Source organism: Sorex fumeus, unplaced genomic scaffold (genome assembly GCF_029834395.1).
Source record: "Sorex fumeus unplaced genomic scaffold, SorFum_2.1 ptg000047l, whole genome shotgun sequence".
NCBI lineage: Eukaryota > Metazoa > Chordata > Mammalia > Eulipotyphla > Soricidae > Sorex > Sorex fumeus.
The window spans coordinates 24484005-24502882 of NW_026606104.1; the positions used below are offsets into that span (position 1 = coordinate 24484005).

At 41.4% G+C, this 18878-nt stretch overlaps 1 protein-coding gene across 2 annotated transcripts in view; it reads right to left on the reverse strand.

Annotated features, from left to right (window-relative positions):
- Positions 1-1549: 1549 nt before the first annotated feature.
- Positions 1550-18878, reverse strand: part of AK5 (adenylate kinase 5) — a 286756-nt gene continuing 269427 nt past the window's right edge. For both annotated transcript variants that reach the window (XM_056123767.1, XM_056123766.1), the window contains exon 14: positions 1550-1635. In XM_056123767.1, coding sequence (XP_055979742.1) covers positions 1567-1635 — 69 coding nt within the window. In that variant the 3' untranslated portion in view covers positions 1550-1566. The remainder of the gene's footprint in view (positions 1636-18878) is intronic.

Consider the following 18878-nt stretch of genomic DNA (forward strand, 5'->3'; position numbering starts at 1 on the left):
CTAATTTGCTCAAATACTTATGAGGCTGCCCTATATAGAGTAACAACTTGGGGGCAGTTGAAAATGATGTGAGTTGTAGGAAAATGCCCCTTTTTGTTCTTTAGAGGCATAAATGTAACCAAAGAAATTTAATTTCTTCTTTAGCAAACACTGATATTTCTGTTAAAGAATGACTGCTAGAGAAAAAGGAAATATGAAAATTACCATGTATTTTGGGTACTCTGAAAGTTTTCTCTGTAATAACAGCTCAAAACTATTCTATGCCCCAAATTAAAACCATATGAGCATTCATAAATCTCAGCTATTAACTGTGTTTGCTTCTAATTCTGTTTGGAATAAGGCTTCAATTGCTTCCAGAATGATGTGAATTACAAATAAATAGAAAAAGCTATTCTGTGTTCCATTTATTTTATTTGTATATATCCATTTCAAGGGGGAGGGGGGATGGCTTAAAAAATACAATTCTGTCCCAGAAATGGCTTCTCTGCACAACCACTGAAGAAACAAACAAAAAAAAATCATGCAGACTGAAAACTATGGTCTTTTATAGTGACTGAAAGATGCAGTAATTCCTGTAGAATATGTAAGATTTGGCAACTGATAACACAAATGAGAACCCAAACTTCACTGGTTTGATGCAAGGAGATACGAAAAAGCAAAGTTGGAATCTTAAACATCATCTACTGACATGCCCCTCCCCACCCACATCAGTTTTGTTACTCTTTCATATTCCTTATGTGTTTGGCAACAAGAATAATAGGTCATCATTTGAAGTGGACACTTTAAATTAGTATTTGTCAAGTGAGTGCAATAACAAATCTTAGGATTTTAAGTAACATTTGGTATTATAATTGCTGAACTGGCAGCATGAACCTTGTTTAGAAGAAAAAACTACAGTAGACGACTTCTCCCATTATTTTCTTAGCTATTAGGATAGTTTTCTGAAAAGCCAGTCTCAAAAAATGATGTTGTTGATGACTTGGTCTGGGTTTTACTCTTTTGCAGAAGCAATACAATTTCATATTAATTTTTTCTTTTCAAATCTTAAGTTTCTTAAAACATTATCAGCTCAATTTCTCTGGTTACAGAGATATAGCTACCAGAAGAACATGCCCATCCCCCAATACTAAAGTTCTTTGTCAGGCAAGCATGTTCAGTCTTGGGGAGCAAGGAAGGTTTGATGGGGAGTTCAGCCCACTCCCTATTTGATAAGATGAAAACCAAATGTTCAAACTGTAGCAAACCCTGAAGGCAAAACTGACATCTCGACTGGCATTGCACAGCTGTTTACTTACTAAGCTATGAGGTACAGCCTATATAATGGAAAAGAGTGTGTACTGTGAGTGTAGACAGCACTTTGAATCATGAAGAAAAGGTTGGAAAATACCAATGATACCATGCGTGGTTCCAGAAACCTCTCGAATAGTTCAAGCTGGGAAGCAAATAACTTCAGGATTGGGGTGGGTGGGGCTGACACAAAAGGGTTAAGGTTTAACACAAGGAACAAGCCTCTTAATATATTTTTTTCCTGTCTCCAATCTCCTTAACATACATGCAGCATTGCCTTCAGAAAATGGAGTCAATAGCTTTGCAGAGTTGAAGAAAGACTTCTTCTGGTGTCCCTTCCGCATTTACCTGTATTGAAAAAAGAGAGCAAGTCTTCAGAAATGTTAGGCTATTTTAGAGATTGAGTTAAAATTTTCTTTAAAAATTTCTCTTCAAAAGCCCTCCCTTTATAAGGACATATTATGTGGTTTAAGTACCAGGTGCTTAGATGACAGTAGATTATCACATTATCACATAATAGAATGACCAGAATCCACAATGCTGGATATGATCAATTCTCGATCTTGACTGATGGAAGTGCAAAATGGTATAACCACTCTAGAGGATAGATTTCTTAGAAAATTATCCTTGTAGCATACATTTCAACAGTTGTGCTCCTTGTTACATACCAAAAGGACAAAACTTACATTCAGACTAAATCCTGCACAAGGAGGAGTTTAGATATTCCACACAGAGTGGAACTTTACTCGCCACTCAACTGAGCTATCAAGCTGTTTGAGACCTGAAGGAAAAGTTTGGTTTTTTTCCTGGCAGCAGTGGTTTGGGTCATAGGGTGCTGGTTGTTCAGGGTGACTCCTGTTTGTATGCAGAGACGACAGCTGCAAGTGCTGGGGACCATATGTAGTACAGTGAACTGGGGCTGACTCCCCCAGACTTGCACTCCAGCCCACCGAGCTGTCTCGCTATATATTTTGAATAACCAAAACTATGGAGACAGAAAGATCAGGAGCTCCAAAGGAGGGAGAAATGACTAGGCAGAACCTGAGGTCTATAATAACTGAAAGTATTCTTTATGAAACTATAACTAGAAGATGCTGTGTATGTGTCAAAAGCTATAGAATGTATAAGAATGAACTCTGAATATGAGGGTAGACAATATGCTGATGTAATAAAACAAATGTACTATTCTTGTGTAGGATATTATAGGATTTTTTTTCCCCACACGGCAGTGCTCAGGGGCTTACTCCTGGCTCTGCACTCAGGGATAAGTAATTTCTGGTGGTGCTAGGGGACCAGATGTGGTCCCAGGGTTTGAACCCGGGTTGGCTGTATGCAAGACAAACATCCTACCTGTTATTCTATCTCTCTGACCTCCAGTAAGAGAAATTTTCTCCTATAAGGTTGTGATACTCTGTGCTCAGTTTTGCTGTGAAAGTAAATAGTACCCTCTTCCCCTCCCCCAACGTTTATTTAAAACAATAAAGACTAGGTGTCCTATTGTGGGACTTGATTAGGGGTAATGGAAAGACTGGAGGTAGGGGGATTGAGATTTCTTAGTCTTTGGCAGGGGTGGTTGAAGCAGAGTGAAAACAGGGCAGATGTGCGAAGTTGAGATGGGGTGTGAAAGCAAAAGTTGGACCTCAGTCCTGCAAATTTGCTAAAAGTAGAGTAAGATGAGACTTGATAATGCCAATGGCAATGGACAAAGCAACAGCATGGAAACACATTTCTTGCACATGAAGGTACTAATCATTCTCTCAAAATGTCTAACACACAACCATTAGGATTCATCTCACCCAGACTGCAACAAAACACCAATAGAAATCAGTGGCCTGGTAATCATGGGAAAGAGAAGAGATTGAACTTGCAAACAAAGCTGCTTCAGCTTCGTCTTTAGAGATGTTTCATTTGGCAGGTTTGGCCTGGATATGCATATTTAACAAATTCTCTAGGTGATTCTTTTCCCATTTTTTTCTAAAGTTGTTCTTGATTTATTACATTCAGTATTCCAACATCAATCCCACCACCATTATTTCCAATTTTCCCAACCACCCCTCGAGCCTGCCCCTTTAGCAGGCCCTGAATACTTTATATTGCTTGTTATAATTAGCTAAGATGATCAAAAACTATTTCCTTAGAAGAAAGTGTGTGAATATAGTTGTATCTTACCACAGAGCCATTAGGCTCCAGGTGATTTTGAGCAGAGTCACTTTAAAGCACAATTGAGAAATATGGGAGGGTTTTTTCAACACCTGTTACCTACTTGTCTATATCTTTGGGCAAACTTTTATCAAGTTCACACCTTAGGAACATCACTGGCTCTGATGACAGAAGTCTTGAAAAGGTGCAGGGCCAGATAGCTAGCTGAGCGGGTAGAATGCTTGTCTTGCATGTGCCTGATCCGGGTTTGATCCCCAGCACCCCAAAAGAACCTACGAGCCACCAGGAGTGACCCCTGAGTTTAGATCCTTGTGCCATGAGCACAGCCAAGTTTGACCCAAAAACCAAAAAGGAAAAAAAAAAAAGGAAAAGGACTAGGGATATAGCTTAATGGTGCTGACTGTGAAGTCTGACATGCCATGAGGTCCCAGCCTCAAAATTAACCTAAAACTTAGAGGTGTAAATATGCCAGAAAATATTTGCAGAAACATTGTTGAGAATAGCCCCAAATTCGAAAAATTTTGAAGGTCCACCAGTGATAGACAGATAAATTGTGGTAGTTATATAATGGAATATTATAGTGATAAAGCCAAATACAGCCATACTCAATAATTTGGGTTATTTACAAAGTTAAAGGAGAGAGAGAAATTTCAAAAGAATATACACACAATTCATGATTCAATTCATAATCAAATCCAGTAAGCCTGGCTTAGAAATCCACATATAAATGATAGCAGCAGCAAGGGAGCGATGGTTGCTAGTCAGAGTTGTGTAGGGAGAGGAAGGTTAAATGTGATGAGGAGAGACATCTAAGATTCTAGGATTCTCTACTAATTTCTCTCCTATATGGTGATTGCTTGGTGTTCACCTTATTATTCTTTAAGCAGTGTATATATTCTATGCATTTTTGTGTGTGTGCACATTCTTGTATTTATGATATATTCCAAAATAAGGGAAAAATAAAACTTAAAAAGGTTTGTTGCTCCATCCTACCCTAACAAAATGTGTTAAGCAATTCTAAAGGGCAAATCTTGCAGAAGAGTCAGATAGTCATAGTCTGTGTCCCAGCTAGAGGCTCTCCATGTTGGGAGCAGGCACTTTGCCATGTTTGTGTTCCTTCATATATTTCTTATTACTACTTTACCTCTCCTTTATTTTGCTTTCAACCAACACACATTCCCTAGGTTCCAGCAATGTGTGATGTGTTGGCAATACCCAGCTGGGGAAGAGTCCGTGTTCTAAAATTGCTAAGGCTAAAGAGGCAACTTGCATAATAGTGGGAGATCAGAGAAACCTGAGGAAAAGGAATCATTATCGAAAGGAATGACAATCACTAAGTGAGCATAAGTGCATTTTAACTATCCAGCCTGGCAAGCTACTGAGAGTATCTCGCCTGCACGACAAAGCCTGGCAAGCTACTTGTGATGTATTCGATATGCCAGAAACAGTAACAACTAGTCTCACAATTTGTTGTGAGACATTACTGGTGCCCGCTCGAGCAAATCGATGAACTATGGGAGGACAGTGCTACAGTTAATCCTAACAATGGTCTTAGAAGACACTCTCCTTTTCACAGAGGATGAAACTGAAGCTCTGAAACATGTTTTCAGTTTTCTAGTACTTAGGTCATATAGCTAAATGATGTGGCAAGAACTGGTTCAAACCCAGGTTTCAGCTCCAAAGTTCTTGCACTTGTCAACTATACTGTATTACCCCCATTAGTTCAAAATGGTTGGATGATTGAATCTGATACAAGGAATAAAGCTGGAATTGTAAGTAGAGTTCTTTGTCTTGGTGTCTAATGTTTGCCCTTGTCAGAAAATGCTTCCCCAGGTATACAATGCCTCCTCCCCCAGGAGAAGTAACAATAGACTAGAGGACTGATCTGACTCACCTGTGTTTGCACAAATATTCTCATATTACTTAAGGGACATCTGAAGACAGTTCCCATTCAATTTTTCTGTTGCTTTTGGACAGATCCAAACTGTTCTGGGATCTCTCATCTCACAAGGTGTATGAGATTTTACATTCTTCCTCTTTGCTCTTCTCTATATCTCGCTGACCTCTACTATTTGCCTTGAATTACAGACTGATATAGCAAAACCTTCCACTATTGAGTCTAAAGGAGACACCTTTTAAAATGCCGATGTTCAACAGATTTCTTTTTCCAGACACAAAAACAGGATGCAAGAAGCCAGCATGGAACCTATTAGGATATGCAAGCCATAAATCTCAGCAACCACAATGGCAAGATTAGCCTCTATGCTTGCCTTGCAGGCTATTTGGCTTATTTTTTGTTCCTTTCAGATGAGGCCCAGATGCTTGCTTATAGAAACTTAACAAAATACTCCCTAGTAGGATGCAGGTACCATCTAAACCCTAAACAGTTATCCCAAGCCTGACTTAGAGGCCCAAGTTACAAAGGTAGCATCCCACATTTGAGGACCTCATATGCAAGAAAGGGTATATAAACCCAGACAAAGTGACGTGAAGACCCTCTTGCCCCTTCTCTGCAAACATCCTATTTTCCTAATAAACTTTCCTTATGTCTATAATTCAGTAACATCTTTCACAAATGCATGTACCTGCCTGTCACCCTCAATAGACTCATTCTGAGAAATTGGGGGTAGGGGAGAAAATGGGTTACACCCAGCGTTGCTCAGAACATAACCTTGGGTCTGCTCAAGTGTGATCTCTGATTGCAGAGCCAGAAGTTAAGTCCTGACAACCACAGGGTGTGACTCAAAAATAACATGAACAAAAAGATAAAAACCAACAAGGACAAAATAAAGCCCTATTCCCTGCCCCCTATCCCCCTTTCCCACATCACCAACAAAAACGCAAGTAACTGAGTCTAAAAAGACAGTGTGTGAGGTCAGAAAGGTACTTTCTTTGCATGTGTCACAACTAGTTTGAATCCCCGGCACCACATATGGTCCCCTGAACACAGCCAGGTGTGGCCCCTGAATCCTTCTCCCCACAAAAAAACGAACACAACTAAGGGCTTGTTTGAGAAACAAGGGCCGATGAGCACAAGTGTGCTTGCTGTTTTCTAAGGGCTGGGAGGTGGAAGTTTTTCAAGGAAATCATGACAGTCCAGCCAAGTTGTAGTTGTAGAGGAAAGTAGGGGCTGGCTGCAATAATGAGAACCCCTGCATCCCCAGCGCGCGCGCGCGCACACACACACACACACACACACACACACACACACACACACACACCAGCGTTAGCTGGACTGTTTCCCTGTTTTTCTATTTCCACCCCACACCTCCCTCCTTGTTTTGCTTTGTGGCTTAAATACAGGGATTTGTTTATTTAACTTAATACAAGCGAGCATCTCATTGCCACCCAGCCAGTCACGTGCTATGGTCTGCCTTCGCGTAGTCCAGAGACGTGAGGAGATTTAAAGACAAAATCAAATAATCAGGCTTTCTAGATGGAAAAAGCAGCCTTTGATTCTGGGTGAATGGGAAATCTCTGAAGCAACCTGGCATCCTCATTATGTCCAAGATCCAAAGTTTTGAGCATAAAATCCAAGAAAAGTAATGAGCAGGGAGGTAGCTGCTTTTTTGCTTATGGAAATGTGTGCGCTCATCTACTGCCCTTGGAGATTACTTTAACAGAACAATAAGTGCCTTTTAGATTGTCAAACATAACTGTAACTCAGAGGTAAGAAAAATAAGTTACTAAGTGCCGTCTGAATGACAGGAATTATTTTAAGTATTCACAACTTAAGTTGATTCAAATGAGTTAACGAATCCTTTGTGAACAGGTAAGAATTTTGTTTTGTTTTGGGGTCACAGCTAGAGATGCTGAAGGGTCACCCCTGACTCTGCACTCAGGAGTCCTCCTGGTGGTGCTCAGAGGACCATATGAATCCAACCCAGGTTGGCCATGTGCAAGGCAAGTGCCCTATCCACTGTACTATCTCTGGCCCCACAGAAAAGAATTCTAATAAGCAAGTAGATTGCTTTGTGTGTAGACTTACTTGGTAATTGTGCAAACTTGAAAATAAGATGGTCTGCAAAGTGCTCTACATAAGTTTTCTTTCATGTGCTTAAAATGCTTAAAACAGGAGATCTCTCTCCCCAGGCATAGTAAAAATTCATGACTTTTTTCTTCAAAAGTATCAGGTTACAATTCATCAGAGTCAGACTGTAAGAAGTTTTGATGTAGTTTATTTCAGAAAATTAAGTAGATTGTATTTTGAAGAGTGAACTTAAACCTTTGTAGGTCTGAAACAATATAAAATCTTCTAGTAAACAATGCCTTGATCACACAGAAAATGTTTGTACCCCTTCCCACCCCCTCCTTTTTTTTTTAATAAAAAAGCTAGGAATGGAAAAAATGTCTAATGAATTTTCAAGTTTTCACCTGACTTCTCGAAGTAGAGTGGTACAGTTAGCCATAATATTTCTGCTCTGCAGCCAGCGGAATAATCTGCTAAATCAGGAAGGACGGTCGCCGCTTGAGAAACTGCACATTTTTGTGTCTACCCTCCCTCTCCAGCGCTGTGAAACTGTAAACCAGAAGACCTTTGCCTGGTTTAAACACTGCCCAACTCTGGTGTTTTTCCTGCATTTTCCCAGATCGTTCAAAGGTTGCTTGGTTTTTTTAGTTTTGTTTTCCACATCTTGGCGTCATGAGGCTTTTTGGATTAAATCCAAGCGCTCGCAGAGTGGCTTAGGTGCTTCTTTCTCTTCTGACCTCAAGCTCTGCAACCAGCTGCAGCTGCTCCACAGGGAGCCCCTCCCTGAGCTTGAACAGGCAGCACCTGTGTTGTCTGGGGCCCAACATTTGATACGTTTCTCAGAAGTTCCTGGGCGTCATCCAGGGCACAGAGCTGTTCAGATTCTGTATTTCCCCTCATTGTTAAAGTCATAGAAAGGAGGAGAACTCTATCACCTTCCTCTGGGAGCTTTAAGGTAAGCTTTAGTGACAACACCAGCCAGTATCCGCAAGGATGATTTATAAACTGCCCAGTAACAGCGTCTGCCTATGCAGGCCTTCCTGAAGTATGAGCTGAGCTGTTCATTCATTTAAACCATTATGTAGTGGGGCTGGAGAGACAGTACAGCAGGTAGGGTGCTTGCCTTGCACATGGCTGACCTAACATCTCATATTCCCTTAAGCACTGCCAGCAGTGATTCATGGGTTCAGAGCCAGGAGAAACCTCCCAGCATCACCGGGTGTGGCCCGAAAACAAAACAAAAAAAAATTAATAAAATTAAAAAAATAAAACAATAAAATGTTATGTGGGACACTGACGATACTGCTCAAGTGACAGTATGTGGGACGCCTTGAGTTCAATCCTCAGCACCTGATGTTCCCCTCCCCCTACACCACCTTTTTCTTTGCAGCCTTGTGGTCCCCAGGATACCTCTATTTAAAAAGTGATAATTTTAATTTTGTGACTGCTACTAAACACTGTTACATGGGATATATGTTTTTCTTTTCTTTTTTTAAAATTGCATTTTATATTTTAATTGAATCACTGTAGATGCACAGTTTCAAAGTTGATCATGATTGGGTTTCAGTCATACAATGTTCCAACATCTGTCCCTTCACCAGTGTACATTTCCCAACACCAGTGTACTCAGTTTCCTTCCTATAACCCTCCTCCTCTATAGCATGTACTTTCTCTCTCTCTTTCTCTCGGGCATTATGGTTTGCTATACAGGTACTGAAAGATAATAATGTATATCTCTTTACCTACTTTCAGCACTCAGTTCTTGTTCAGAGCGATCATCTCCAACTATTATAATTGTTTCTCTTTGTTCCTAGAGTGTTAAACTTGACAAATAAGTCTTTTAAAAAAAAAACAATGACAAAAATAATTCTATCCTTTTCCAGGTAGATCTTTTACCTAATTACTCTGCTGTTAATTACTCATAATTACTCTGCAGTTCCTTTTATCACTTGAAATATTTAGCTCAGACTTCTTCGTAGAATAGTTTGGAATTCTGCTATCAATGAGTACCCATTAGTTATATATGAATTCTGAACAGTTAAAATGTGGCCAATGGAAAGATAGTATAGGTGGTAAGGTTGCATGTAGCAGACTCCAATTTGATCCCCAGCACACATGGTCCCCTGAACACCACTGGCTATGGATCACCCTTCACCCCCAAATAAAGTAAAGCAAAATGTGGTTGAAACAATGGGGGAACTGAGTTTGTAATATAATGTCATTAAAAGGAATCTAACTTAAATTTTTATTTTATTTGGGCACCATCATTTACAATACTGCTGCTACACCACAGATCCCATCAGAGTTCTAGAATCCCCTCACCCTATCTCTACTCCTCGGTCATCAACACCTCCACCTGAGTGAACTCACTTCTAAAGACAGACCCTTTTTTCATTTGAGGGAGAACACCTGACTCAGGGCTTACTCCTGGCTCAGTGCTCAGGGATCACTCCTGGCTGGGCTTTGGGGACTATGAAGGTGCCTGGTATTGAATCCAGAGCAGCCACATGCCAGACAACTGTCCTACCTGCTGTGGTATTTCTCTGACCCCCTAAAGCCAGATGCAGGGTCTGTTGACATAGGCCATTTGTTACACCCTTACTATACTTTATACCCCACATATGAAAGATAATTTGGTCATTGCTCTCCTCCCTTTGACTGAACTCAGCACAATACACACTAATTCCATTCTTGGGCCAGCAAACTGAGTGATTTCATCTTTTCTTATATATGAATAGTTTATATACCATGGTTTTTTAATCCACTCCTCTGTTCTTGGGCACTAGAGTTTCCTGATTTTGGCTATAGCACTGAATGAATAGCACTGCAATGAAAACAGCAGTACAAAAGTCCTTTCAAATACATGGGTTTGGGATTCTGGGGTAAATGCCAAGAAACTGAATTGCTGGGTCACTTGGAAACTCAATTCTTAATTTTTTTTTTTTTGAGAGGTCTCTATGATACCATTTTCCATAGAGGTTAACTTTGGGAAGTGGGTAAGTTTGGACCACATCCAGCAGTATTCAGGGCCTATTCCTGACTCTGTGCCAGGAGTGATCCCTGGTTTTGCTCAGGGGGTTATATGCAGTGCCAGAGATCTAACCAGGGCAACAGGGTGTAAGGCAAAAAACTTACCTCCTGTACTATCTCTGCAGTCCTGTAGTGGTTAACTATTTGTATGTATGTGTGGGAAGACTTTGACCACACCTGATCTGCTCAGGGATCACTTTTGGTTATACTTGGGGGACTAAATATGGTGCCTGGGATAAAACTGGGGTTGGTTATAGGCAGAGTAAGGAACTTACCTCTGTACTATCTCTTTGGTTTCTAGGTTAACATTTAATATTTGACTCACTTAAGTTCACTATCACTGTCCTCCCATTGTTCATCGATTTGCTTGAGCGGACCCAGTAACATTGTGAAACTTGTTACTGTGTTTGGCATATCGAATACGTCACGGGTAGCTTGCCAGGCTTTGCCGTGCGGGCGAAATACTCTTGGTAGCTTGCCCGGCTCTCCAAGAGTGGTGAAGGAATCAAACTCGGGTTGGCCATGTTGGCTGTGTGCAAGGCAAATGCCCTACCCACGGTGCTATAGCTCCAGCCCAACTCACTTAAGTTATTGGGAAATAAAAAAATATATTGGGACAGGTTTGGTATGTGAAACCTATTTCTTCAACTGTTAATTATACAAAACACAAAAATAATTGCATCACTTCTGAGGAAAATTTAGTATCTGAATTGAGATATGCTTAATTTTTTATGTTCTAAAGTTTTTTTATTTTACAAAGTAGTTCACAATTTGATTAATATATATATATATATATATATATATATTTTTTTTTTGCTTTTTGGGTCACACCTGGCGATGCACAGGGGTTACTCCTGGCTCTGCGCTCAGGAATTATCCCTGGCGGTGCTCAGGGGACCATATGGGATGCTGGGAATCGAACCCAGGTCGGCCACGTGCAAGGCAAACGCCCTGCTCGCTGTGCTATTGCTCCAGCCCCAATTTGCTTAATATTTTCGAGAAAATAATTAAAAACTAAAACTATCTTATACATAATCATTTATGTGTTATTACATGTTAAAATGCTCATAGGTTATTCAGGTTAAATAAGCTGTAAAATTAATTTCACTTATTTTTCTTTGTTATTTCAAACATAACACAGTGGGTAGGGCGTTTGTCTTGTATGTGGTCAACCCACATTTGATTCCTCTGTCCCTCTCAGAGAGGCTGGCAAGCTACTGAGAGTATCCTGGCTGCACGCCAGAGCCTGGCAAGCTCCCCATGGCATATTTGATATGCCAAAAACAGTAACAAGAAATCTCACAATGGAGACATTACTGGTGCCCACTCAAGCAAATCGATGGACAATGGGAAGACAGTGCTACAGTGATACATTTCAAACATGATTCTTAGTAAAGTTTAAATTACATATGTGGCTCTTACGGCATTCTATTGGAAAATGCTGTTCTAGCAAGTTTTTTTGTTTATTTGTTTGGGGTCATACCCAGCAATACTCAGGCCTTACTCCTTGTTGTATACTCAAGGATCACTCCGGGTGGTACTGGGAACCATGTGTAGTATTAGGAATCAAACCCAGGTCATCAGGGCCTTACTTGCTGTACTCTTTCTGGCCCCTCAAAAGTTTATTGAGTGAAGGAAAAATGAGTGAATGGATGCACTTCAGAGTCTTGCCCTCAGCCTTGCTTTTAGTCTAATCTATTTCTACTTTAACTTATCATTTATGCTGTCATTACTGTGCTTTCTTCTTGTCAAAGTGAGTGCCTTTGTCCACACTTCTTCTTCTGCCTTAGTACCCCAAATCCCTCGTCTCTGAAGCCTGCTTCTGTGTCCAAGCTCTCTGCGCCTAAAGACATGGAACATTCTGGAATCCTCTTTTATTGCACTTAGCCCCTTGCTGTGGGTGTAGAAATTCTTTGCTTTTTGAATCCCCAGCATTAATCACCATGCCTTGGGTATTGGAGTTGCCCCATAAATACCAGATAAATATGTTAAGGACCATTGATGCAATGGCTCCAGTTTTTCATTGCGAGAACCACCCAGGAGTCACCCCTAGAGAACTTCTGAGTGAGTAGAGCCCAGTGAAGGACTTACTTGAATATAGCAGCAGCAGCAGCACTGCAGCACTGTCCTCCCGCTGTTCATCGATTTGTTCGAGCAGGCACCAGTAACATCTCCATTGTGAGACTTGTTACTGTTTTTGGCATATCAAATATGCCACGGGGAGTTTGCCAGGTTCTGCCATGCGGGCGGGATACTCTCGGTAGCTTGCCGGGCTCTCCGAGAGGGACGGAGGAATCAAAGCCAGGTCAGTCACGTGCAAGGCAAACACCCTACCTGCTGTACTAGCAAAACCTGCCTTGAGTCACAAGCAGCCAGAGAAGGAAGATCAAGAATGTGTATAGAAAGGGACAGAAGTAGAAAGATTGCATTCATCTGGGGAACATAAATTAACAAAATCGGAGACTAACACCCAAGAATAGCCGAGATAAGTACCAGGAGATTCACTCCATGGCTTGGAAGCCAGCTGCACATGCTAGGGGAAAAAGGCAGCTCAGATAGAGAAGGGAGCACCAAATAAAGGGTGTTGGGAGGATCCTCCCAGGATGGGAGATGCATACTGAAAGTAGACTATAGACCGAACATGATTGCCACTCAATGCCTCTTTTGCAAACCACAACACCCAAAAGGAGAGAGAGAACAAAGGGGAATGCCCTGCCACAGAGGCTGTGTGGGATGGGGGAATAGAGGGTGGGAGGGATACTGGGATCATTGGTGGTGGAGAATGGGCACCAGTGGAGGGATGGGTACTCGATCATTGTATAACTGAAACCCAAGCACAAAAATTTGTAAGTCTACAACTGTACCTCATGGTGTTTCACTAATAAAAATTTTTAAAAAAAGAATGTGTATAGAGGAGAACATGGGTCTAGCATTGTGTTTTGCCTGCTGTTTTGTGAGGACACAGAACATGGCGAGCCCAACTAATTTCTCCAGGACCAAGGGGGTGCAAACAATATCACATTGAATCTTTGTGGGAATTCAGAAAAAGTCTGACAGGCAAGAAGGAAGAGGGCTGGGAAAAGGCTGTTTCTAGCAGTCAGAAAGAATGAGTTTCTGAAGCCTTTCAAAGACAGAGGGAAGATTATATCTCATTTGTCAACTGTGAAGACTGAACACACTGGGCTCCTTGAAACTTCTTTCCAAATCTTTCATTTCACAGAACCTGCAGGCAGGGCTTCTTATTGCACATTGCTTGGGGCACTCAATCTGGGCAGGTCCAGATAGAACCTCAGGAGGCCTGAGGGTTAAATTCAGCCCAAGTGGCGCGGATATAAGGCGCCATAACTTTAAGGACTGGAAAAAGTCTGCGTTTTGCTTATTTCAAAGAAATTTTCTCAGGTCAACATGGAAGGAAAGGAAAGTGGAAAAGAACCAGTTTAAAATAATCTGCTTCTTTTTTTTTTTTTTTTGACTTTAACCCCTCTAGTTTTTTTTTTTTATTAGTGAAACACCATGAGGTACAGTTGTAGATTTACAATTTTTTGTGCTTGGGTTTCGATTATACAATGATCAGATACCCATCCCTCCACCAGTGCCCATTTTCCACCACCATGGATAATATCCCTCCCACCCCCATCCCCCCATCCCCCCTGTCTCTGTGGCAGGGCAATCCCCTGTGTTCTCTCTCTCCTTTTGGGTGTTGTGGTCTGCAAAAGAGGCATTGAGTGGCAAACATGTTCAGTCCATAGTCTACTTTCGACATGCATCTCCCCTCCTGGGAGGATCCTCCAAACACCCTTTATTTGGTGCTCCCTTCTCTATCTGAGCTGCCCTTTCCTCTAGAATGCCCGGCTGGCCACTAAGCTATGGAGTAATCCTCCTGGTGCTGATCTCAGCTATTCTTGGGTATTAATCTCATATTTTGTTACTTTATATCCCCCAGATGAATGCAATCTTTCTATGTCTATCCCTCTCTTTCTGACTCATTTCGCTTAGCATGATACTTTCCATGTTGTACCACTTGTATGTAAATTTCATGACTTCATCTTTTCTAACAGCTACATAGTACTCCATTGTGTAGATGTACCAAAGTTTCTTTAACCAGTCATCTATTCTTGGGCATTCAGGTTTCTTCCAGTTTCTGGCTATTGTAAAGAGTGCTGCAATGAACAAACAAGTGCAGATGTCACTTCGACTATACATTTTTGCCTCTCTGGGATATATTCCCAGGAGTGGTATTGCTGGGTCAAATGGGAGCTCAATTTCTACTTTTTTGAGAATCGTCCATACTGTTTTCCAGAAGGGCTGAACCAGTGGACATTCCCACCAACAGTGAAGGAGTGTCCCTTTCTCGCCACATCCCCGCCAGCATCAGTTGCTTTTATTCTTTTGAATGTGGGCCAGTCTCTGAGGTGTGAGATGGTATCTCATTGTGGTTTTGATCTGCATCTCCCTGATGATTAATGATGTAGAGCATTTTCTCATGTGCTTTTTTGCCATTCGAATTTCTTCTTTGAGAAAGTTTCTGTTCATTTCCTTGCCCCATTTTTGGATGGGGTTGGATGTTTTCTTCTTGTGGAGTTTAACCAGTATTTTGTATATCCTGGATATCAACCCCTTGTCAGATGTGTATTCGGCGAATATCCTTTCCCATTCTGTAGACTGTTCTTTGTATTTTGGTCACTGTTTCTTTGGAGGTGCAGAAGCTTCTTAATTTAAGATAGTCCCATTTATCTACCTCTGTTTTCACTTGTTCGGCCAGTGGCGTGGCATCTTTGAAGATACCATTAGCTTCAATATCATGGAGGGTTTTGCCAACTTTGTCTTCAATGTACTTTATGGTTTCTGGTCTGATGTTGAGGTCTTTAATCCATTTTGATCTTACTTTTGTACATGGTGTTAGGCAGAGTTCTGAGCCCATTTTTTTGCATGTAGCCGTCCAGTGATGCCAGCACAATTTGTTAAAGAGGCTTTCCTTACTCCACTTCACATTACTTGCACCTTTATCAAAGATTAGATGATCATATGATTGAGGGGAGATGTCAGTGTATTCAATCCTGTTCCATTGGTCTGCAGTTCTGCCTTTGTTCCAGTACCATGCTGTTTTAATTATTACTGCTTTGTAGTACAGTTTGAAGTTTGGGAGGTTGATTCCTCCCATTTTCTTTTTCCCAAGAATTGCTTTAGCTATTCGTGGGGGCTTATTGTTCCATATAAATTTCAGGAGTGTTTGCTCCATTTCTTTGAAGAATGTCATGGGTATCCTTATAGGGATTGCACTGAATTTATACAATGCTTTCGGTAGTATTGCCATTTTGACAATGTTAAGTCTCCCGACCCATGAGCAGGGGATATCTTTCCATTTCCTCATGTCCTCTTTAAAATAATCTGCTTCTAATGAACAGCACACTGGTCTTTCCTATTGGAAACAAACCTAAATAGCGGCACTTGATTTATTTATTTATTAATTTATTTCAGTTTGGGGCTGCACCTGGTGACTCCTGGCTCTGTGTTCAGGCTCTGTGCTCTGTGCTCCTGGTGGTGCTTAGGGGACCATGTAGGATGCTGGGGATTGAACCTGGGTCAGCTGCTTGTAAAGCAAGTGCCCCACCTGCTGTACTCTCTCGCCAGCTCCTAACAGTAGTTAAAAGTAGATAAGTGACTAGACTAAACTAGAAGCAAAGGGCTTGAGCAAACAAAGAATACCTACATTAGGAAATATTATATAGACCTGGGTTCGATTCCTCCACCCCTCTCGGAGAGCCCGGCAAGCTATTGAGAGTATCTCGCCTGCACGGCAAAGCCTGGTGAGCTACCATGGCATATTAGATATGCTAAAAACAGTAACAAGTCTCACAATGGAGACATTACTGGGCCTGCTTGAGCAAAACAATGGGAGGACAGTGCTACAGTGCTATTGTTATATGCATTGTTTCTGAAAAACAGTAGCTCATGTTTAGGATGGTAGGGTTTTGTTGTTGTTTTTGTGTGTGTCGCACCTGGGGATGCTGAGGGGTTACTTCTGGCTCTGCACTCAGGAATCACTCCTAGGGATCATATGGGATGCCAGGGGTTGAACCCAGGTCAGCCGAGTGCAAGGCAAACACCCTACCTGCTGTACTATTGCTCTGGCCCCCAGGATGGTAGTATTTTTTTTCTTTCTGGGTCACACCTGGCGATGCCTAAGAGTAACTCCTGGCTTTGCACTCAGGAATTACTCCTGGCAGTGCTCGGGGGATCATATGGGATGCTGGGAATCCAACAAGGGTTGGCCATATGCAAGGCAAACGCCCTACCCGCTGTATTCTCGCTCCAGCCCCGATGTTAGTATTTTTAAGGGATCTGAATGTCACAAAAATCCCACAGGGCGAGTGTACTGCAGCAGAGAGATCAGGAATAGATAATCACTGAGAGGGAAGGAAGCAGGCATTGGAAGATTAGGAAGATAGGATGGAAGGGGAGGAAGTGAAGGGGGACTTGAAAAAACCACCTAATATATGGTGTATACTGATTATTTGAAGGCAGTAAGACTGGCATTTTAGGGTTTTTTTGTTTGTTTGTTTAGGAAGCAAACTCCAGGCTCTTTGCTTGGGGGTTTCCTCCTGGCAGTCCCTCCCCCACAGGAAACCATGCAATGCTAGGAATCAAACCCAATCCTCCTGCATACAAAGCATCATGCACTTGGCTCTTTGAGCTATCTCTACATCCCTTCATAATAATTTTGTTTTGTTTGGAGTGCCATACCCAACAGTGCTCAGGGCTGCTCCAGGCTCTGTGCTTGGGAGTTGCTCCTGGTGATTCTTAGAAACCACATGCAATGCTAGGGAGTGAGCCTGGGCCTCCCGCCTGCAAAGCATATGCTTAGCCCATTGAACAAGCTCTCCAGCCCCACTATTTAAAAATGGATACATTTATGTTTCACTTATTATAGTGAGTATTTATTACTAGTGTGAACATTTGATAATTTTAGTGATGAATCATCCTCCAATCCTATCCTTCATTTAACCTATTTGATTTGCAGAAATCTTAAAGGACCCCAAATCCATCTCCCTTACATTTTGGAGCATTGAATTTGAACAGCACCCCTTGAGAAAGTTTTTCCAAGTTCCTACTCATAATTCACAGACACCCAAAAAAGGTGAATAGTCCAGCAATTCTGAAAACTTGGATGACTACCTGTTACCAATGGAACTAGGTTCCATGATCTGCTCTTGACTCAGAATGTGAACAGAAAAAAATGGGCTCTGACCCTGTGCTGTGAGACCACAAATTTCAGAGGCAGAAGCAGAAGTTCTGCCTGTGTCTCACTAGGGCATTTACTTTTATTTATTTATTTTTTTAATAATTTATTTAATACCATATTACCACCTGTGATGCTAAGGATCAAACCAAGGCTGGCTGCATACAAGGCAAATGCCTTAACCTCTCTCTCTGTGTTATCATACTTTCTGGCCGCTCAAGTAGGAGTCTGCCCTGATGAGTAAATGTGTAAGCATCTTAACTAAAGGGGTTCAAGCCTCAGTGAGCACTGCGGCCAGATGTATGAGCATCACCACCTCAGGTGTGAGCCTTCATGAGCACCACAACTAAAACTGTGTGAGCAGCACAGCAGGGTGTTTGCAACCCTGATCATCACAACAACCCCAACAGCAATAACAATAAAGGGAAGGGGAGATGGGGGGAGAATAAAAGCAATAAGAAATATTTACAAAAAAAATTTACAAAAAAAATTGTAAATTTACAATATTCTTATTTACAATAAGAAATATTTACAAAGATGCAGAGGGGGATAATCCCACAGCTGAACTGGGCTTGCTTTGTTTTAGTTTTACTAGCATAAAATTAAGTTCTGTGTTTCAGGTTAAGGCAGCTGGGTTTAGTGCCTATAGCTGACAAACAAGGGGTCCTAATCAATGTACCTATGGCCACAATTGTATTTTCAAAATTCACAGCAAAAGGATTTGGGGAAACTACTCCAGAATGTTTTTCTATATGTGGTGAGATGACCTAGTATTTAATGTTTTCTAAAATAAACAGGTTACTTCTTAGAATTAGGGAAAAGAATGTTTTCCCTGAAAACAAGAATGATAGAATGGGAGAATTCTAGGAGATCATGTTCTGTCCATTCATTTTATTTTGGATTCAGGGCTGAGAGGTTAAGCAGTGAAATGACTCACCCAATTTCCCAGGCTCATTCACATCACTCTAGGCTGAGCCTGCTGAAATCCAGGTCAGCTTTTCTCCATCTGGAAGTGTTTGGCCAATTATTGTGCTTTTCACTGTGATAGGCTACATTTCAATTATTTTTCCAGTAACAAATGTTCTCACTCAAGGTGGAAATAAGCTTCCTCTTACGGGTTAACTGTTGTGAACTGGGAGTGAGTTGGTACTGCTGTGCTGAGAAAGGCAGAGTCCAGAGTGGGTAGGAAAG